The sequence below is a fragment of the Corythoichthys intestinalis genome, chromosome 12, assembly GCF_030265065.1.
Source record: "Corythoichthys intestinalis isolate RoL2023-P3 chromosome 12, ASM3026506v1, whole genome shotgun sequence".
NCBI classification, from domain to species: domain Eukaryota; kingdom Metazoa; phylum Chordata; class Actinopteri; order Syngnathiformes; family Syngnathidae; genus Corythoichthys; species Corythoichthys intestinalis.
Window position 1 is genome coordinate 26,375,460 of NC_080406.1, and position 23,165 is coordinate 26,398,624.

The 23,165-nt window shown below is 38.5% G+C and overlaps 2 protein-coding genes across 5 annotated transcripts in view; one reads left to right on the forward strand and one right to left on the reverse strand.

Annotated features, from left to right (window-relative positions):
- Positions 1-18,167, forward strand: part of osbpl6 (oxysterol binding protein-like 6) — a 68,263-nt gene extending 50,096 nt beyond the window's left edge. For all 4 annotated transcript variants that reach the window (XM_057853276.1, XM_057853274.1, XM_057853275.1 and 1 more), the window contains 6 exons: positions 712-790; positions 4,816-4,960; positions 5,082-5,226; positions 5,338-5,464; positions 5,548-5,670; positions 8,161-18,167. In XM_057853276.1, the coding sequence (XP_057709259.1) occupies positions 712-790; positions 4,816-4,960; positions 5,082-5,226; positions 5,338-5,464; positions 5,548-5,670; positions 8,161-8,272 (731 nt within the window). In that variant the 3' untranslated portion in view covers positions 8,273-18,167. The remainder of the gene's footprint in view (positions 1-711; positions 791-4,815; positions 4,961-5,081; positions 5,227-5,337; positions 5,465-5,547; positions 5,671-8,160) is intronic.
- Positions 11,321-23,162, reverse strand: prkra (protein kinase, interferon-inducible double stranded RNA dependent activator). The gene is made up of 8 exons (XM_057853284.1): positions 22,916-23,162; positions 22,131-22,309; positions 21,985-22,066; positions 19,682-19,760; positions 16,648-16,765; positions 16,482-16,576; positions 16,246-16,408; positions 11,321-12,900 (listed from the first exon to the last, which is right to left on the reverse strand). Exons 1-8 carry the CDS (start codon positions 22,960-22,962, stop codon positions 12,743-12,745), a joined length of 921 nt encoding a protein of 306 aa, XP_057709267.1. The 5' UTR covers positions 22,963-23,162; the 3' UTR covers positions 11,321-12,742.
- Between the last annotated feature and the right edge of the window lie 3 nt (positions 23,163-23,165).

Below are 23,165 nucleotides of genomic sequence, written 5' to 3' on the forward strand. Positions count from 1 at the left end.
AAAAAACTTGGAACATGGAAGTGACGTCGTGTAACTTTATTTTAAGCGGAAGGGGGTTATGTTTATTGTTTACATATTTTATGTCACAGTGCTGATAAGCTTTGTTTTGATCCAAAGCAGTGGAACAATGTCATGTTGGACAATAAAAAAAGATACTTGGAGCAATTGAATTGAGATTTATTAATTTTTTTTTAGTTAATGCATTGCCAAAATGTATATGATCAGAAAAATTATCGGGAATGATTGGAATTGAATCGGGAGCAAAAAAAAAAAAAAAAAAGCAATCGGATCGGGAAATATCGGGATTGGCAGATACTCAAACTAAAACGATCGGGAGCCAAAAATACAGGATCGGAACAACCCTAGTATTAACAGTTAACACCAGGGGTGCTAATAATTGTGACACACATTATTTGATGTCAAATAATTATTTCTTTATGTGGGATTTTTTCCCCACTGAATAAATGCACTTGTATTGAAGGTTGGATTTTTCTCTTTTTTATCATTAAGGTCCCATATTATTTGAATTAAAAGAAATATTAGAAGCTAAAAAACACATCTTAACCAGGGGTGCCAATAATTATGGAGGACACTGTATATGACAAATGGATATATGGAATAACAGAGGTTCTAGATGTCATTATTATTCCAACATCAGTACAATACATTTGGATTGTGCTTGGTACAATATTGCTGTTTCTCATCCCGTAGATGTAAGATGGAAAAACAAATTCTGGGGAAAATCAATGGAGATATTGCCAGTGGGGACAGTGAGCCTCGTGATTCCAAGGTAACATCCATACTGGAGTGCTACTTTGTATTCCTGTCTACAATACAGCTGCATAAAAAGCTGGTGAATATATACAGCAACACATGTGAAGATGATTGAGCTTGTGGGTTTGAACAAAAATAGGCAAACGTGTCTCACTGGGTGAAATTTTTCAAAATTAACATTTCCTCATTCAACAGTACATTAAAAACCCTTTTCAAATGTCCAGTTTTGTAAAAGGATACTCCAACAAGACTTAAAATTATCTAAATATATAGCAAAATAATTCCTTATTACCTTACCTATTTTGTAATCATCTACACAGAGAATCCCCTATGAAAATTCGCTTTTGCTAATTCCGTCCATGTTGTAATAATTCTACGTTATAAACTAAAAGAGAATGATTAAGGATTTTCAATAATTGTAATATAAACTTGTTTTTTATTAGAAGATAGCAGTTGTTCTCATTGTACTATTTTTCTCTACTTACAAATTGGTGACGATCAAATCATTTGGAATGACAATAATGGTTCAGGTTTGGACATTAATCAATCAATGAAGACCTCTTGGTTGTTGATGAACTTTACTGACAGTTGCTGAACAAATTTTGGAAATTCACAGACTACCCAACTTCAAGTCGCAATTTCCCAGATATGAAATGTTGTAGAGAATCATTGATTGGACAGCTAACACATATTGCTCATGCCAAAACCTTAGTTACAAAAGGAAAAAACGGGTTACTGCGACTCGTTTTGTTGTGCCGGCTCACATTTGGTCACCATCATAAAAACTTTTTTTTTTTTTTTTAAACAGTAAATTATTGACTAGAGGTGAAGCAATTAATCGACAATTAATCGATTTGCAATTTAATCGACAACTATTTTGATAACCTTTTTCACCTTAAATTTGTCTAAATTCTTGAAATCATAACATGCATATAACTTCTCCGTTGTAAATATTATCAGAGTTCTTCATTATACTTTTGTTACATCAAATTAGGACATGGGGAAAAAAATCTGCTTTTACTTTTTAAAAAAAAAAACACTTCACATTTTTGTCAATTTTCGGACATCTTACAGTCCAAACTAGCTTCTTAATAAGGCTGCAACAACTAATAGATTAATAAATTCGTTGCCAATGAATTTGATAATCGATAGTTGTAGACTACAGTTAAGTCAGGAAGTTGTAATAAAACATTATTTTGAAGGAAATAATCATCCAATTTGTCTTCATTGTTACTTACACAGGCATGACAATTTCTCACCTTTTGGCGAAATTCCCCGTTTGGAAGACAAAAAGGATGACCTACGTGAATTGTGTTGATCCGAGGAGAACATTTTTAAGGGGGGAGGGCATGGGGGTCAGGGGATTTTTTTTTTTTTTTTTTTTACGTCGGACGCTTGGTATGCAAGAGGGACAAGTGGCACAAAGCCAAAAAAGTGTGTTACAATGAATAAACTACAGTAATAATGAGGCCTGGATTAGAAATTAAAAGCAGTTTTGCTTTGGTTTTTCTTTGGGTAGTTTTGTGAGGTATACTGAGCTATGACATGACTTTGAATTTCAAAATGTTCAATCCTAACAAAAGTAAATAGAATCCATGTGGTACGTTTTTCTTTGTGTTTTTGATTTAAGTCTTCCCAGCTTCATAGACTGCAAACGCCTAATGCACTTTTGTGGGAGTAATAAACCCCTAGCAGCGCAACTATTTTTACCTCTGATTATAATTAATGCATGAATTCTGAAATGCGCAGCTATTGAACTGAATACACAACTTGATCAAAGGACATTTTTGGACTGTTTTTGTCACAAAGAGAACAGAGAACAAGCATATGAATGAAACCTGTTCAGATTCATTAAACAGTTATATTTTATATATTATACTGTTTTTCAGGCCTGCACAAAATATCGTTTGAATATCGCCATTGCGATGTTCGCATTAGACATGTTCCGAATTCAAGTTTCAAAGTATACCGTGGTATGAAAACGTCATGGTTTCAAAACTGCAAAAAAATTCCATCATACCATCCCTACGGTATAAGCTATTATGTCCAAAAAATGCAAGGAAAAATCCCTCGCTTGCAGCTACAAGGCTCAACCCTCCCCCACCGGTTGTTTCTCAGTGTCAGTGAGTCAGCTGTGCTACACGATGGCTGAAGGAGGTGAAACTCCTGAAGTTTTTTCCCCATCGAAGAAAACAAATTCGCTGGTATGGGAATACTTAGGCTACAGAAAAGTACTACAGTACAGTACTACAGAAAAGTTACAGATGGCCGCGGCTTAGACAAGGAGGGCCAACCAACATGTAAAACATGTTTGCGAAGGGTGGCTGCTGAGGAGGCAATACCTCCAATATGATTTCGCATGTATACAAAATTAAAGGTTAGTAAACACTGTCATGAGCGATTTTCCAGCAGCTACGAGAGTTAACTCCAGTGCGTTTAGAGTCTCTAGCTGTGGCTCTGGCAACTGTGTTGGGAAAGAGAGTATAATGTAAACATGATACGAGTCATACACATGTGCTTTTTATGGAAAATAATTCAATTATTTTTGTTCTGATGGTAATCTTTGGCTGTGGGTTTACGCTCAAATAAAGGATTGCATTTATTTTCATTTTATTTAGAGTGTTTCAGCTATTTTTTTAAAATTTGAATTTAACATTATATTCATGTTCCAATACAATACAGAAAAAAATAAGAATACAAGGATGAATAAGAAAAACAAGGGAGGGGGGGAACTCCGGTACAAACAAAAAAGGGGAAAAAAAACTGAATGGAATACACTAATACAAAAACATGGCAACATCAAACATCAACCAAAGTCTTCCCAAACAGAGCTATTCAACTCATCTGGTGAAAATTCTTCTAGTTTTAATATTGCTATATCGCAAGATGAACCCCCAAAAAGTCGCAATATAAGTTCTCCGATATCGTTTAGCCCAATCATTTATATTTAAATAGTTTTGAGAACTCACTTTTAAATGTTATATATGGTGGAAAACACTCAGGTGACTTGAAGTTCCGCTCAGAGCCCACCAATTTGGCCAAATTTCAAAATTGTTCTATATGCATATGTGATACATCAGTAGAAAGCTTAAAATCTCATTTGTCTGGGGGAAGAAAATTTTTGAACAGGAGGGCATTTAAAATTTTTTAACAGCAAAACCCTAACTGGAGGTGAGAGCATGAGAGAGCTTAATTAATGACGCCATATTTTCGCGTACTTACCTCTTTTCGATCCCAAACCTCCATGTAGCATGTATCACCCGAGTGTCAAGAAACAGCTGTGAATGGCCACAGCCGGATTTTTGGGGGATTTATGGGTGAAACATGGTAATATAACAAGGGTCGCGATGCAGAAATCGCAGACATCAAGGATTGGTGGTGATTTTGGTTTTCATATATTTACCCTTTAAAAAAAATTTTTTTTTTTTTTTTTTCAATTTTTCTCTGTTTGGATCAATTATCATTTGAAATATTGGGGATAATGCGACAGTAACAAAAAAAAATACAATTAAGCGACAGTTACAAGGTATATACGTATATCTGTGACTTAGATTTTTTTCATTGTGACGTAATTTGTTTAAAAGTTTAAAATATGTGAGTGAATATTTTTTGTGTGTTTTTTTTAGTAACTAAATACTATACATCAATTAATGATTCTAAGCTATAAATGACAGACATTTCGAATAATAAATATAATTACTTACCTTCTTTTTATGGCTGGGTTGAAACAAAAGCGGTTGCGCGACGTCTATAAACGGGGGTCTCAAGGGTAAAACGGACAAATTAAAAATAGTTCAGGGGCTTAATGCGCCATGAATCTGCTATGGCAGCATATAAACATATTTTTCTATCAAACACAACAGTTCTTATGGCTTAAAATCCAGCAGTTTATTTTAAAGAGAGGTGCAAGAGCAGAAACTGCTTTTTCAGCCTTGTCTGTGTTTTCCGCCAGATGTAATTGTGAGCCATGCTTGCGCTCAATTGACCTCCCTGAAAAATAAAGGCTAAATGAATGAAAATATTAACATTTTGTCTTTTCAGGTTTGCAGATCACTACGAATGGAACAAAGTCACCACGTGCGTGCACAACATCCTCAGCGGCCGGCGTTGGATCGAACACTATGGCGAGATCACCATCAGAAACACAAAAAGCAGCGCTTGCCTTTGCAAACTCACCTTTGTCAAGGTAATTACAGGTTTGATTTGAGCTCGCCCACGCCTGGACTATACTAGTATGTGCTTATAGTGACTGTTGAGCTCGCCCACGCCTGGACTATATGTGCTAATAGTGACTGTACTTCTTTTAGGGGAACTACTGGAGTTCTAATGTGAACGAGATCCAAGGATTTGTGATGGACCAAGAAGGGAAAGTTATCCACAGGCTTTTTGGAAAATGGCACGAGGGGCTATACTGCGGCGTACCACCATCTGCCAAATGTATCTGGAGGCCAGGTAGGCAGCATAAACCTTTATGGTGACCTATCAATTACTGAAAGATTTTCTCTATTTGCAGCAGGGATCTGTTACTACCCCATTGTACATTTATTGTCGTTCCTCTGCTAGGCTCCATGCCGACAAACTACGAGCTGTACTACGGCTTCACCAGGTTCGCCACTGAACTCAACGAGCTTTGTCCAGAGTTGAAAGACGTCTTGCCGCGAACGGACGCACGGTTCAGACCAGATCAAAGGTCACTACTGCACTGTGAAACAAACTCTGCAAAGTGGTCGTGGTAAATGTTCGTCAATAAATGTGCGCTCTGCCACATAATAGGCACCTTGAAGAGGGAAACTTGGAGCTGGCCGCCTCCGAGAAGCAGCGAATCGAAGACCTGCAGAGGTCCAGGAGGAAGTGGAATGAAGAGAATAATGTCAAACAGGAGCCTTGTTTCTTCAAGTAAGACTGTACTCTAATTCAGAGAACCATACCTTCCATGCTCATTTCCATTCACATAACAGTTAAGCCTTTTTCAGATTGTGCTGTCTTGTTAGGGCGCTAACATATGCGTCACTATGACGTGGGTGCTAATTGTAGACTGGAATTGGCTTTCCATTGGCAACACAAGAACAAACTTAACAACTAAATGTACAACAAAGTTAGAACTAAAACTTACCACGAGTACAAAAACTGAGCTTTTTGTGTATTTTCTTGTGAAAGTCTGCAAAATGGTGTTTACTGCTCATGAATTTTTCAGAGTTCCAATATTGAATTATGACGCATTCACCCTTTTAAAACCAAATTTAAACTGCACATTTTGAGTCATTTGGATTGGTGCATACTATCATCACAAATATGACGTATTCTACAAATGGAGAGGTATGACTGCTTACTCATCAGATCTAATTTCTTTTTTTGCCTGTTTTGCTCAACTGCATGGTCACACAAAATGCCTAATCTAAACGCATTTGTGTTTATAAAGAAAACAGAACTGGACAGAAGAGGTTTTAAGAAAGAAATTACAGGGAATGGTGATATACAAAAATATGATTGAATGCAATGGTGGATGAAGTACTCTATTTTTTTTTTTACATAAGTAAATGTACAGATACAGGGGCAAAAAATTACTTAAGTACAAGTATCTAAGAAAAAAAAAGTAAAAGTATAAAAGTACATGCTTTAAAATTTACTTTAGAAGTAAAAGTATTTTCTCACGATGCAAAAATGTGAGATATACAGTGGGGCAAATAAGTATTTAGTCAACCACTAATTGAGCAAGTTCCCCCACTTGAAAATATTAAAGAGGCCTGTAATTGTCAACATGGGTAAACCTCAACCATGAGAGACAGTATGTGGGGAAGAAAAAAAATCACCTTGTTTGATTTTTAAATAATTTATTTCCAAATTAGAGTGGAAAAGAAGTATTTGGTCAATACCAAAAGTTCATCTCAATACATTGTTATGTACCCTTTGTTGGCAATAACGGAGGCCAAATGTTTTCTGTAACTCTTGACAAGCTTTTCACACACTGTTGCTGATATTTTGGCCCATACCTCCATGCATATTTCCTCTAGAGCAGTGATGTTTTGGGACTGTCGTTGGGCAACACAGACTTTCAACTCCCCCCACAGATTTCCTATGGGGTTGAGCTCTGGAGACTGGCGAGGCTACTCCAGGACCTTGAAATGCTTCTTACGAAGCCACTCCTTTGTTGCCCTGGCTATGTGTTTGGGATCATTGTCATGCTGAAAGACCCAGCCACGTCTTATCTTCAACGCCCTTGCTGATGGAAGGAGATTTTCACTCAAAATCTCTCGATACATTGCCCCATTCATTCTTTCCTTTACACAGATCAGTCGTCCAGGTCCCTTTGCAGAAAAACAGCCCCAAAGCATGATGTTTCAACCCCCATGCTTCACAGTGGGTATGGTGTTTTTCGGATGCAATTCAGTATTCTTTCTCCTCCAAACACGAGAACCTGTGTCTCTACCAGAAAGTTTATTTTGGTTTCATCTGACCATATCACATTCTCCCAGTCCTCTTCTGGATCATCCAAATGCTCTCTAGCGAACAGCAGACGGGCCTGGGCATGTACTGGCTTCAGCAGGGGGACCCGTCTGGCAGTGTAGGATTTGATTCCCTGGTGGCGCATTGTGTTACTGATAGTAGCCTTTGTTACTGTGGTCCCAGCTCTCTGTAGGTCATTCACTAGGTCCCTTGTGTAGTTCTGGGATTTTTGCTCACCGTTCTTGTTATCATTTAGACGGCTTGGGGTGAGATTTTGCATGGAACCCCAGATCAAGGGAAATTATCAGTGGTCTTGGAATTTTTTAATAATTGCTCCCACAGTTGATTTCTTTACACCAAGCATTTTACCTTTTGCAGATTCAGTCTTCCCAGTCTGGTGCAGGTCTACAATTTTGTCTCTGGTGTCCTTTGACAGCTCTTTGGTCTTGGCCACAGTGGAGTTTGGAGTGTGACTGATTGATGTTGTGGACAGTTGTCTTTTATACCGATAATGAGTTAAAACAGGTGCCATTAATACAGGTAACGAGTGGAGCCTCGTTACACCTCGTTAGAAGAAGTTAGACCTCTTTGACAGCCAAAAATCTGTTCGTAGGTGACCAAATACTTATTTTCCACTCTAATTTGGAAATAAATTCTTTAAAAATCAAACAATAGGATTTTCTGTTTTTTTTTTTTTCTTCCACATTCTGTCTCTCATGGTTGAGGTTTACCCATGTTGACAATTACAGGCCTCTCTAATCTTTTCAAGTAGGAGACCTTGCACAATTGGTGGTTGACTAAATACTTATTTCCCCCACTGTATGAGTAGCTTTGCAAACTCATTACAAGCAATCATTCGCTGCAGCCCGTCCCCGTAAATGGTAGCCAAAGACTAGTAAGTTCACTATTTTTCGGTACTGACCTTCTCTTTTGTTGTTGCAGGAAGGTGGTTGACGCTAATCACAGAGAACGATGGGTCTCCAACAACACATACTGGGAGCTACGGAAAAATCCCGGATTTATCAACATGGAACCGACAATGAGCCTGTGGTAGCGCATCGGTGAAGAGAAACACTAGAACACGCATTTGGACGTGAGCAATCCCCGCCGGGGTACTGTGGTGCGCCCCGATTGGAGGAAGCCCCTCACAGGAGCGTCCCCTCCATCGTGCTTTCGAGTCCCATGTAGATCTTTCCTCAGCAACTTAAACGACTCCCGAGTCGGCCTTAAACGCGGACACCCATAGATAGCTACGACCACGTGCATGCTTAGAGAGCTTTCACCGGCATCCGGCCATATTTAATACATCGTTAAGGTTGTAGAAAAATAGGTATTTTTATAGAATATCTCGTCAGATTTTATTTATTTTTTGCCTTTTAATACAGTTTGTGACGGGTAATAACTCGTCAAACTACATGGCCCTTTGTCACTAAACGCGCACATTCGACAACGTGTTACAATAATGTCTTTTCACTCTCAGCTTTTAATTCCCAGCCACTATCCAATTTTAACCAACCTCCGTCCATACATTGTAGTGGGCTTGCTTTGAAACATTGCAGAGAGACCTGGAGAATCGGGGGTAGGCACAGTGTGGCCTGTAAAGCATTTGCATTATAAAGAGTCCTGTAATTGTTGTATTAATTTCGCCTGTTTTATAAAAGTAAAATCAACTCATATAAATTAAAGGTGCACCGATCAAAAAAATATATATATAAATGCGCACCGATCGATCAGTTGGTCGGTCGACCGGGGACGAGTCAATACACGTTCATCAGTCGATGAGTAAAAATATAAGAAATCTTGTCCGCCGATCACTTCTAGAGTCAGTTAGCCACATTAGCCTGCTAGCATTTGGTCGCGGACATGCCCGGACATGAATATAAGCACTTTTTAGGTATTTTAAAACTTTCTGAGCCCAACATAACATTTACAATTGTAACATCTGTCGCTCTTTGCTATTTTTTGTTTTGTGAAGCAGTGAAACTTTTAATTTTCTTTAAGTGCTGTGTGGTAATTGTTTTACGGCCGCTAGATCCACTCAGTCTTTTCTTTATAATTGAATTCAGTCAAATAATGTTTAGTGAATGCACACATTTGGCTCAAATTCAAACTGTTGCAGTGTTAAAAGGCATAAAGATGCAAAAAAAAAGAAAAACTGACCTGATATAATTTAGTCTTTTTCTTGTCTAGAAAATTCATTCCGCCATTTTGTCAAACCTTTTATTTTCGTTTTGTTAAGCATAGCTTATGAGCATAGCTTATGAGCATATCTTATGAAGCATACGCTTCATTTTAATTTTGATGAATGGAGTTATAATTTATTACTGTATTTTCCACACTATAAGGCACACCTTCAATGAATGACCTATTTTAAAACTTTTCATATATAAGGCACACCGGATTGTAAGGCGCATGGAATAGACGCTACAGTAGAGGCTGGGGTTACGTTATGCGTCCATTAGATGGAGCTGCGTTCCAAGTTGCAGCTCAATATTGATTCATATATAAGGCGCACCAGATTAGGATAAGGTGCACTCTCGGCTTCTGAGAAAATTTAAGACTTGTAGGTGCGCCTTATTGTACGGAAAATATGGTAGTTTCGAAAGAAATGTTAACCTTGACTATTACGACTACTACTAAATGTGCAGTTTTTTTTTTTTTTTAAATAGGCTTGTTCACAGGTGATGTTTTACAATGAAATAAGATTGATTTTTTTTTTTAATTAAAAAAAAAAAAAACATCTGTCTATATGGGAAAAAAATCTAAATCAGCAAAAATCAAGATCAGCAAGTCAGGGTTTTCAAAAACCAGTAATCGGACAGAAAATTTTGATCGGTGCATCCCTAATTTAAGTATATTTAGTCATTTTTAGAAGTATGTTATAACCATGCAATATTTGGTTAATTGATTTTCGATATTGATTTGGGCATTTTTTAACCCAAAAATCAGTTGTTTAGAATGTATTGTATAATTATTTCTTTTATCCATGAATGAATAACTGGTTTATTTATTGATTGTAGATATTAAGTATGTGTTAAATAACTGCTAACATTTTAATTCTGTTTTAAAATTCATGTTTTGAATATAAATGTTTAAAAATGATATATACATTTATTTACCCTCACTTTGATCAACGATTGCCTAAAGAGCAAAGCTGAACATGCAAATTACATGAGCACTTATTTATTTGAAGACACAGATGGTAATTGTGTAAAACACAAATGTCATGAAGATACGATATCGATTCTTTGGATTGCAGTACAATATCTGCCGATCTTACAAAGACAACCTCGATTCAATTCAAGGGCCATTGATCTTTTTAATACAATATTATGTGCAGATTCAACTCGATCACGTACATTTCAATTAAAGCCTAAAAAGTAATTCTGACATATTTGAAAATTCTGCTCAACATTTACAATAATCTTTAAAGTTTTGATTTTGAGTTTTAACCTATCAAGAAATCAATTCAGTTTGAAAAAGTAGCTTCATTTACTTTGCCATAACCATACAATGTGTGAAAGGTATGAAAAAGTATCTGAACCTTTTGAAACTTCTAACATTTCTGCATAAAATCACCATCAAATGTGATCTGGTCTTTGTCAAAACCACACAGATGAAAATACAGTGTCTGCTTTAACTAAAACCACTCAAACATTTATAAGTATTCATATTTTAATGAGGACAGCATGCAAACAATGGCTGAAAGGGGAAAATAAGTAAGTGAACCCTCTGCCTAAGGAGACTTAAAGAGCAATTGAAACAATTTTTACCAAACAATATAAGTCAGGTGTATGCTCAATCATTGATGAGTGGTTTAAAGCTGCCCTGCCCACGATAAAACACACACCTGGTAAGAAATGTCTTGATGAGAAGTCTCATGTGCATTATGGCTTGGTCAAAAGAGCTGTCTGAAGACCTGCGATCAAGGATTGTTGTGGGGGGGGGGGGGGGGGGCAACAAGTATTAAATTTGATGGTTCACTTATATATTTTTCCCCTTTTGTCATTGTTTGCATACTATCCTCATTAAAATATGAAAACCTATAAACAAAATATTCCCGACATTTTGATTGGGTGGGCACGACTCACGTCTGGGTGGGCCGTGCCCACCCTGGCCCCCCCAAACATCCGGCCCCGCCTATAAATTTTTGGGTGGTTGTAGTTAAAACTGTGTTTTTTTCGTCTGTGTTATTTAGACAAAGATCAGATCACATTTGATGGTGATTTTATGCAGAGATGTGAGAAATTCCAAAAGGTTCAGATGCTTTTTCATACCACTGTATGGGATTTTATATTAATAACTACTTATCAACGCGCTTATTATACTTTCATGGGATATCGGGCAATGATTTATGCACCTAAAAAAAAATGTAAATATGTGTTGTCATTTGGAATACACCAACCCAGAAGCTTTGGTGTTGAACTTGAGACAGTACTCAACTCACAATTGATTACAAACGACTTTCTGTCCATATAGTGTACAGTTGGTCATGTCCGGGCAGCTACTTGGTCCACCCTAAAACAGCAGAGCCCCCTGCTGCTCATTCAAGGGAAATACTGCTTCCCAATACAGGAGCATATTTTAAAACTGAGTATCTAGCTACCTAAAGACAGCTTCAACTGCTCTTTTCATGCCAATGCTAATAGACAGGACAAATAGTCTGTTATTATGTCTCCATTTTCCCCGAGTTTTTCAGTATAGTTTCACTTGCTGTGCCTTAATGCATTTAGGAATGACTGATACACACACACACTGGTAATATGACGTTCTGCCATTCACAACTGCTTAGTGATATTAAAGCTAAAGGACAAGTTGAGTTCTAGCCAAACATGTCTGACAGTAGATTTACATACACACGCTGTAAACGTAACTCTTTGCTACGCTGCCATACAACCTGAAGTAAGTGTAAATACTGTGCATCTAGAAAATGAGGCCATCCTTCCATCCATCCATTTTCAGTACCGTCTTAGGGGGAAAAAAAAACTAAGAAAAACCAGCCCTCCATCGATAGTTCCGCCTGCATGTGTCGCCTGCCAATGATTGTTGCAGATGCCTTACAGAAAGGTTCTGTTCATGTCATGGGCCGGACCGCGTCCGCTCGGTTTCCTGATGGTACCTTCTATAAAAAGTGCAATTGAAACAAAGTACATATCTTTCCATCAACACTGTACACTGCTGCTACATAGTGCTTGTACTAATAAAACCGGACCTTCGGTGTGTGGTTCATTCACCCAACCTTTTCACTTTGTGTGTCTTTTCGCATTTTACATCCTCTCATATTTTGTTGACTTGACAATTATATGACGAGTAAGTACCCGCTTCCATTTAGTAGTTTTATTTTCTGCTGTGGTACAGATGCGTGGACGTAGAGTACACATTTTGTCACACAAGCACTTCATTTTGTTTATTTCAGCCACATACAAGTGCATAAAATATTCAGTAACACATGATGGTGTCCTAACATACAGTTGGTTGTGGTTTATTTGTGTTAAAATGTACCTTCCGGTCCAGTTGGTGGGTTTTACTTGGTGGAGGCCACGATTTTGATGTACTGGAGGGCGCTGTGTGCAGCAGCGTTGTGCGCGTTAGTGCGGGAGATACCCGTGCCGTGACACACGGTGACGGGGCAGGTGGACAGCTCGACAAGGCACTGGTATTGCCCATTAGCCGTCAGCTCGTCTGCGGAAACAGTCACAAGTCCTCAAAGATCGTTTCGCTCATCGGTGGGGTTTGCTCAGTTGCCATGGAAACAAGCGGCTTTGTACATTTCTACTTAAACGAATGACTTACCAAGACAGCACCCTATCCTAGGGATGTACCGAACGCAAAATTCTTGCCCGAAACCGAAAACTGGAGACATTTGGCTGAAAACCGAAGTCCGAAAAAATCACATGCATACAATTCATTTTTTCCTGCTGTTTTTTATTTTTTTATTTTTTAAATTACCGTAATCTCCCAAACGCCCACTTTTTCCCCCCAAAATCAACTTGTAAAATAATGGTGCGCATTATACACGGGTACATGGATGGAGGCAGAAAAATATATATATATTACATATATATATATATAAAAACCGAGTTTTTTTTTTATTGACACGGCCATGTTGTGTTGAAGAAACGTATGCGGCGATCCGTTGCCGAGCATTACGGTACGCGACGTCACCATTTTGTTTCGGTAATACTTCACTCTGATTGGCCGAATGATTTAGTCTGTGTTAAATTCTGCTTTTTTCACTCTTCATAAAGCACAGAATTTAGTTTCTTGAACTCATTTAAGTCAACGTTTATTGCAGCTCCGCAACTCGGACCATAACAAACGTAACACAACACAGACTTCCTGTGTCCATAAACTATATCTGTCCCTCGGGAAACAAAAACCCAAATAACAATAGTTCCTATTGTTACTGTCGTGTCGACAGCGACGAGCTCTCTCGGATCTCCGACTTACGTTCTCACTTTCATTTTACCGTATCAATCCATGAAGAAACATTTATTCATCATGATGAAACGAGCAAGGTATAGAGCAGCCTTTAAAAGAAAAGTCTCATCTGTTTTGTTTTCTCCTGGATTCTGGTAAGTTCAAGAAGTTATCAGATCATATTATTACCATCCAAACTGTCAGTTTACAGTAATGTTTTGAACTACCAATGTGCTACGCTTGTGCTGTGTTTCACCAGTCAGTAAAATGATATTTCTGTAGCTGTACACGAGCTCTGTTTTCTTGTATTCTTCTATTTATTGGTGCTAAAATTAGGGTGCGCGTTATACACAGGTACAATAATTTTCCCTAGATTTTACAAGTAAATTTGGGGTGCGCGTTATACACGGGCGTGCCTTATATTTGGGAAATTACGGTATTTGGCATTGACTTGGCATTGGTTCTACACCTACTGAGGCTCGAGACATTTACTTTGAAAGGTGCTGATTCTTAAACCCAATGGGAAGGTGCGTTCCAGGTGTTCTGTCAGATTTTGCACCCTATCAGAAATTGCAACTCACGGAAAGTTTGGGACACTCGAAAAATGTGTCTCACGCGTCTGATTGCTAAGCTAAATCAGATCTCGATGTACGTTTGTGTGGAATTGTAGTTCAAAACAACAACAAAAAGGTATTCTGTTTGTGCCAAAATTAGTAAAGCTTGTTACAAGGCTATTACATTATCTCCTACTCCTTAAAATAAGACTCTGCGTTTTCTTGTGCAACAACTGGCATCGATCGAGAGCCAGGCGAGTGGGCCAATTTCTAGCGGTGACAGAGCCGAGCGAAGTCGCTCCCAGCGATTGGCAGATTGGGGTGTGGAATTCGTGGAAAAATGTGACAAAAAGAGGAAGTGCTATGAACGTATTGTACTAAAACAGCAAATTCACATGTATGCATTTAAGCGAACAGTATACAAATAAACTCCAAACTACTCACGCGTGGGCTGAATTACATCAATGTAAAGCAATTTCAGAACGAGCGTGTAGCAGCGATGAAGCAAATTTTTTTTAATTTTCCTTTATTTAATAATTGATATGTTTATTTTATATGTCAAAATACTTCCAAACCACTGACATGTTAGCTGTTAGCCAGTAGTGTTAGCTCGCCGTGTTTTGATAACATCACAAGAGGACTAAGGTTCTTCACATACTTTTCGGTGGTAAACTTACGGCCTTTTGACCGAAAATGCAATTTCAGCGGTTTTCGGCGCCAAATTTTTGGTCACATCTCTACCCTAGTCGTCGTGACTATGGAGTTCAATGTAAGAAAAGTCACATTTCCCCCCCCCCCCGACAAAAGTGGCTCCCACTCTAATGGAACACTGTGCGTCAATTAATTCCGCGAACTGTCAGATCCTCTCAGTTAAAATATATTAGACGTCCTATCTAGTGACAAACTTACAACAAAGTCAAAGTAAAATTACAACAGGAGAATGAAAAGAGCCACATGTGACTCCGAAGCCGCAGTTTGCAGGTGCCTATGAGCGTCAATGGCACGGGAAGAGTTCATCAACACTAGGGCTGCCACGACTAAACAATTATTAAATCAATCGCCAACTATTTTGATTGCAAATTAATTTTTCAGAGAAACCACTGACCTAAAAAAAAAAAAAAAAGGATTTAAAAAAAATAATAATAAATTAACAGCAAAACCCTATCTGGAGGTGAGAGCACGCGAGAGCAGAATTAAAGACGCCATGACTTTAACAAGATTTTATCGCGTAATTACCTTGTTTCGATCCAAAAACTCCATGTAGCATGTATCACTGAGCGTCAAGACACAGCTCTGAATGGCCACAGCTGGATTTTTGGGGGATTTTATGGGTGAAACATGGTAATATAACAAGGGTCCCGATGCAGAAATCGCAGACATCAAGGAGTGGTCGAGATGTTCTTTATCATATATTCACCCTTTTAAATGTTGTTTTTCAATTTTTCTTTGCTTGGATCGATTATTTATCATCTAACATATTGGAGAAAATGCGCTAGTAACAAAAAAAAAAAAAAATACAATTAAGCAATAGTTATGAGGTAGATACCCGTGACTTTTTTACAGCAACCATTTTTTTAACTGTGACGTAATTTGTTTAAAAGTTTAACATATGCGAGTGAATAATTTTTTGAAGTCGTTTTTCTTTTTTAAACGAAATATTAGACATCAATTAATGATTTCAAGCTAAATGATTAGACAGTGATTTCCATATCATTTTAATCAAGCAAAATGAAATATTTCCAAACATCTTTTGGTAAGAAAACCAATAACGTTACATTTTAATAGTCCAACTTTTCTCAGCGCATAGTTTTTGGTTGAAATTTTGAAAGTAACGCTGAATTTAACAGAATAATGAATAACACGTAATTTGAATTTGAGTTGACTAACCGCAAAAATAATCGGTGATTAGTCGACTATCAAAATAATCGGTTGTGGCAGCCCTTACCGTTCACTTGAACAAATTGCAAATCGCACCTCAAATAAACGACTGATGATAATGACAATGAACCTAACATGCACATTTATGATAAGTAAAAAGACACCAAACACATACCGATGTCCAAATAGGCGATGTCAAAGTTTTGCTCCTTTGCCAGCTCGGTCATCAGCTGAATGTAGTCCGTGTTGGGAATGCTCAGCGGGTTCCTCCTCAGGAGGGAGATTTTCTCCGCCGAAGAGTTCTGAAGGTTTTCGAATCGGACCCTCGGTTTCGGCGTCTGTCAGACGGGGGGGGGGTGAGTCAAGATATCTATATGACGTCTTAAATCGGATGTGTGACATTTAACCCACCCATGTGATTTCAGAGGAGCCTGACAGACTTTGAAGCTTGGCCACCATCTTGTCAGCAGCTGCCTTCTTTGCGGCTTTTTTGGAATTTCCAGATGCTGGTTTTTTATTCAACAGACAAAGACTTATGAATAAGGGCTGTCACCTGACATAGTTACACGTCTCCTACCCGTCTCCGATAGGGACTCCATTGCACAGGTGACGGTGAATTCTCGCCGGTGTGGTGGACCGGTCTCCAGCAGCATTGTGTACTCGGGGAGACGCCAGCCTCTCTGCAAGGACAACTCCTGGAAGGCCCAAGTAACAGATATCTTCGTGATGCACCGTTTTATCAAAAACCTTCCGTAAAACCCCAATAAAAAGCAAATATGGCGCATCTATTTCTTATAAAACGGGAACGTTTTACAGGTTTCTGCCAGCCACTAGAGCTATTATGTACTCTTTAATCCTTTATAGGGCCCAAATTCAATTCATTGGTTGTCATTGGCGATCATTCGCTGCCAGGCTCTCAGAGTCAAGAATGTCTAATGTCGTCGATGGCACTGAAAGATGAATATTTACAGCCAGTCCGCCCAATTTAAATCAATTGGACATCTATGTTGTCAATGACAGGCAGTGAGTTAATTAGTATGAAATTGAAAACAAATTAATAAATTGACTTAACTGTGTTATTATAAGTAAAGATGTCCCTCGATCGGGTCCGATCACGTCATTTTCAAAGTATCGGAATCGGCAAAAAAATATCGGACATGCCTTTTTTTAATATAAATATATTTTTTAATTAAATCATTTTCTAATTGCATTTAAAGTTAGAGACAACATGTCTTACACTCATTCAGAGTCTTTAGTTTTGGCTTAAAGTAGGGCTATCAAATTTATCGCGTTAACGGCGGTAATTACTTTTTTTTAATTAATCACGTTAAAATATTTAACGCAATCAACGTATGCGCTGCACGACCCATTCACGCATTGTTGCGTTCAATCTATAATGGCGCCGTTTTACCTATATATAGAGCTAAAAGGCAGCGTAAAATGAGTAGAGTGAATTTTGACAGTCTTTGGTGCCTTTTTTTAATTGACTAAAGCCTTACAATCCCTCTCTGAAAAATTAGAAATATCGTGGGAAGCAACATGGGGAAGATAGGTAGTAGTTAATCTTTTTCTTAACACCCTATGTTATTTCCCAACGCAGAGAAGATATATCAATTGGTGCCACTATGCACAGTCATGGTTGCACTTCCCATCATGCATTTGGGCAGAACAGTTAAATGGCTACAGTATCATTTACTGAAAGCTCAACAAATACACTAGATGGCAATATTTAGTCACAATTAGAGATGTCCCGATCGATCGGCGATCACGTCATTTTCAAAGTATCGGAATCGGCAAAAAAATATCGGACATGCTTTTTTTAACATATATTTATTTTTTAATTAAATCGATTTCTAATTGTACTTAACGAAACAGACATAATATGTTACACTCATCCAGTGTCTTTAGTTTCGGCTTAAAGTAGGGTTATCAAATTAATCCCGATAACAGCGGTAATTAATTTAAAAAAAAAAAGTATCACGTTAAAATATTTAACGCAATTAATGCATGCGCTGCACGACCCACTCACGCATTGTCGCGCTCAATCTGTAATGGCGCCGTTTTACCTGTAAAGAGAGCTAAAAGGCAGTGTAAAATGAGTAGAGTAAATTTTGGCAGCCTTTGGAGACTTTTTTAATTGGCTAAAGCCTTACAATCTCTCTCCCTACGATTAGAAATATCGTGGGAAGCAAAGTGGGGAAGAAAGGTAGTAGTTGATCTTTTTCTTAACACCCTATATTATTTCCCAACGCAGAGAAGATATATAAATTGGTAGCACTACGCACAGTCATGGTTTGCTCTTCCCATCATGCATTTGGGCAGGGCTACAGTATCATTTACTGAAAGCTCAAAAATACACACAAATACACTAGATGGCAATATTGAGTCACAATATACAAAGTCACATTTATCCTTTAAGAATTACAAGTCTTTCTATCCGTGGATCCCTCTCACAGAAAGAATGTTAATAATGTAAATGCCATCTTGAGGATTTATTGTCATAATAAACAAATACAGTACTTATGTACTGTATGTTGAATGTATATATTCGTCCGAGTTTTATTCATTTTTTTCTTAATGCATTGCCAAAATGTATATGATCGGGAAAAATTATCGGGAATGATTGGAATTGAATCGGGAGCAAAAAAAAAAGCAATCGGATCGGGAAATACCGGGATCGGCAGATACTCAAACTAAAACAATCGGGATCGGATCGAGAGCAAAAAAACATGATTGGAACAACCCTAATTACAAGCCATAACCAGTATGTATGTGTTTGTTTCATTTTGGCTATATTTAAATTTCATTCATTCATAATGTTATTTATAGATCGATGGATGGCTGGATACCGTATTTTTTCCCCCCTCATTTTGAATCCTGCGGCTTATAGCCTACAGCGGCTTATTTGTTGATTTATTTGGGTTAATAGGTAACACTTTATTTGACAGTGGCGTCATAAGACTCATAAGACATAAGTCATAATTATGACATGACACTGTCATGGGCATTAATGAATGCTTATGACAGATGTCGTTAAGTGCCATCCACCAAATTTTGTCACTAACTCCATTTATATCCAGCTCGGATCTTTTACAGCCGTTCAACAGTGAGATAATTTGCCGGATGATACTAAACAACATCTGTCATAAGCATTCATTAGTGTTTATGACAGTGTCATATTAGAAATATGACAGTCTTATAACGCCGCTGTCAAATAAAGTAAGCATTCATTCGTGCTCATGACAGCGTCATGTCATTATTATGACTGTCTTATGAGAGTCTTATGGCGCTGCTGTCAAAAAAAGTGTTACTGGTGCGCCTTATAGTCCGAAAAATACAGTAATTATAATTGAAACCTGCATCCACATATGTGGACATCACATTTTGAACATAGCCTACATGACCCAAAATATGATATCCACATATATTTTCTTTTTATCTACCAAAAATAGTCTCTTTTATCCTATTTTAACACTTTTACACTGTAAAGACCTCCTCAATTTCATTGTACAATTGTAAAATGACCATAAAGGCATTCATTCATTGGCTCTATAAAGGGTAAATTAAAACTGTCCAGTCTCTAATGACTATTAACAAAGCGAGTTCCTTACCTGCAGTGTACCCACAGAGTTTGGAGTGCCATTTGATTCTGGTGCAGCATCGTTACTCTCTGGCTTGACAGGAAAGCTCCTGTAGGAACAACGGTAGCATCTAACATAAGTGGTTTCCAAACTAGGGCACGTGGGCCAACTGATGCCTGCTGCCCAGTTATTATTGGCCCGCTGCAAATGAAGTTTTGAGTTCAGCCTACATTCTTTTGCACTTCTCAGCTTTATCATAAGAGGGAGCTAGTCACTCAAACAGTACCTCACCATTAGCTCAGGGGACCAAACTTAAATATGCTGAAATCAATGTAAGAAACTAGAATTGCAGTTTATTTATTTATATATATGTGTGTGTGTGTGTGTGTGTGTGTGTGTATAATATCAATATACCTTTTCCCATTTTTATTTATTAGGAAAAAGCAGCGAGCAGGAAGGGGTTATGGGGGGGACAAAGAGGGAAGGGAGCAGACAGAAGAAAAGAACAAACAACAACTGGAAATACTTTACATGCCTACGCTACCTATTAATATAGTGGTGCATACACTTCATAATGATATTGACGAGTCAGATTTGACCTTCACTGCACCATGCCTTCAAGTAGGGTGCCATCTCACAATCCGCTTCAGTTATTCGCAGTCGGTCGCAGCGACACATGCAGCGATACAACGCCGGATTTACGTTGAAAAAGTACGAAAGCTATACCGCATACAAACAGGAAGGATTGTCTCTGAAGTGATTTGTTTAGGGATTCACGGTAATTATTATATTTTTCGTTTATCATATTTTTCGTTTTTTCACAAGAATTTTCAACGTAAAAAGCTCTTTGTTGTAAGGCTGCTGCCACATTGTCTAACAGACTAGCATCATTCTTCAACATATTTACGTACAATAAATGCTAACTGCACTGGGTTTTTTTTTTTTTTGCTTTTAACCAAGAATCGAGACCATTTTACGTCCATATCTATAAAGAATTCAGGGATTTAAGCATTTATTCACAAGAATTTTCACTGGAAAAGCTCCGTTTACATATAGCGGCTGCCACATTGACTGACAGACTAGCATCATACTTTGACATATTTACGTAAAATAAATGTAAACTGCACCTTTTTTTTTTTGCTTTTCAACAAGAATCGAGACTTTTGACTTCGATATCTATAAAGTATTAAGGGACTTAAGCATTTATTCACAAGAAGTTTCAACGGAAAATCTCTGTTTACATTGGGCGCCCGCCACATTGATTGACAGACTAGCATCGCACTTCGACATATTTACGTAAAATAAATGCTAACTGCACTTTTTTTGGGGGGGGGGCTTCCAACCAAGTATCGAGACAGTTTTACGTCCATATCTATAAAGAATTAAGGGATTTAAGCATTTATTAACAAGAACTTTCAATCAAAAAAGCTCTTTGTCTGTGATTCCACTCAGTCAGCTTTGACAGACATGCCACCAATGCAAAATCTATTAATCGGCCCGCGCCCCGTCAATCTCGTCAATCTCATTATGAGTGGTGGTATCGTTAACCAATTATATTTCCCCGTGGACACCATGGGGGGGGGGGGGGGGGGGGGGGTTCTAGTAACTGATGAGAAAGAGGAGGGGAGGTGAGTCAAAAGGAGATGCGATTAGGTGGGGTGGAGCGTACATAAATCAGCAACATGTGAATATTTTGACATCCTATTCTATGTTGCCTAAACGCTAATCCTGGCACCGACAGTCTCTATACTTGGGTGTATCTAATTGGACTCAGTCATGCGTGAGCCCACTCAGATATGTGATAGTCCAGCAGATAGGCCGCCCCAAGGCCCCGGCACCACCCAAGCCAATTGGGGGGGGGGGGGGGGGGGGCCCAAAGGGCCCACCGCCATCCCCCCGGGGACCCCGGCGGAAGCAGGAGAACGCTGAGAGGCCACCACGGGATGGCGCAGGACCGGAGCCCCCCTATAGAGAAAAGTGTGGAACCCACCTACTGCCCTATTACTGTGGCTGCCAGGTCCTGCGCCGTGATGGGATTGTGTGGGGAGGGTAGTGTAATGTATGCAATAAAATAGGAGTGCCCCGCTGAGAACAAAAAAAATAAATACATTTTAAATACCTGAACCCCCCCGATCCCATTCAACAAATCAAAGTGGAAGGATTTCAAGTCGGCCCTTGCATGCATCCTTTGAGTTTTCTGATGGCAGCCCTCAGAGAAAAAAGTTTGGATACCCCTAATCTGTCGTTCATCGTTATAATCTAGTAGGATTATTCACAGATTATTAGACTTGTTTACTGTAAAAAGTCACTGAATCACCAACAAATGTACTTACATGGCCGTGGTGTCCACCTGTAGCATGCGCAAGGCAACTTCTGCAGCGACATGTTTGGCCGCCTTTTTACTAGAACCTTCGCCTAGAACATAACAATGCAAGATAGCATCATCAAGTATAAAATGATTTCATATAACACCACACACCTGTGCCGCAGACGTCTCCGGCGGTCACGCTGAACACGAAGCTGGGCTGGTGGGCCTCCCCTTCAGCTTTCTCTAGCACGTAGGCGGGGATTTTGCCATGTTTAACGCCATACTCGTGCAGAATCTGGATTGGGGTCTTGGCGGTTGCGCTGGCCCTCGGGAGTGAGTCTTTATTTGGGCTGTGTGGAGTGACAAGAAAACTTGAAAAACAAATAGGGATTGGGCAATATGAAAAAAATGAATGATTTCCCCACCCCACCCCCCTTTTTTTTTTTTTACCAGATTGACCAGCCCTATTTTAAACCTACCGCTGGATTTTCAAAAGTCTGAAAACTTTGTTGATGTTTTTTTAATCCCTGCTGGACAAATTAAAGCCACATTTTATCTTTAAATAACTTCGAACATCAACTATGACATCACCAGAATAGTGGCTCCTCCATTTACGGTGCCGACGTAACATATAACCCACGCGAATACAACAATGTTCAGTGAATGCCAATAATTGATGAGCATTTATAGGCCATAAATTATAGAACAAAAGTCCCCTTTTTTGCCTCTTGTATGAAAACGACACTTCACCATATTACGGAAACATTACCTTTCAAACTTGAAAGTAACCCAGACCAAGAATGCCTTGGAATAGCATAATTTTGCAAACACAATTGTGAATTTTGATGATATCCTTCGTCGTCATTCTCATTTAAAAGTTTCACTACCACATCGACGTCGTACCTCGTCAAAATCAAGATAATGAGAATATAGAGTTAGTACGTTGGGGGGCTGACCTGGAGTCGGTAGACGTGATCATAGCCTGGTACGTTTCCTGAGACATTTTTGTGCTTTTGTCACTATCGACGGTTGTTTCGTTAACAATTTTCAACAAAAACAGTATTTATGAGGACATGTTATCTCGGCATAAAAAGAATAATGCAACTATAACGAAACCCGGAGACGATATGCTAAAAACTAAAAAGACTTCATTGTAGTACGCGCCATAGATGTCACATGTATAAAGAGCTAGATTACAAATGCGCG

Bases quoted from the DNA above. Each gene is read 5' to 3' on its own strand.
- prkra (XM_057853284.1), bottom strand. From the start codon at position 22,962: ATGTCTCAGGAAACGTACCAGGCTATGATCACGTCTACCGACTCCAG. The intron at 16,409-16,481 runs GTGGGTTAAATG...CCCGTCTGACAG, and splicing joins GCTCCTCTGAAATCACATGG to ACGCCGAAACCGAGGGTCCG. The intron at 12,901-16,245 runs GTATGTGTTTGG...CTGTTTCCGCAG, and splicing joins CATCGCCTATTTGGACATCG to ACGAGCTGACGGCTAATGGG.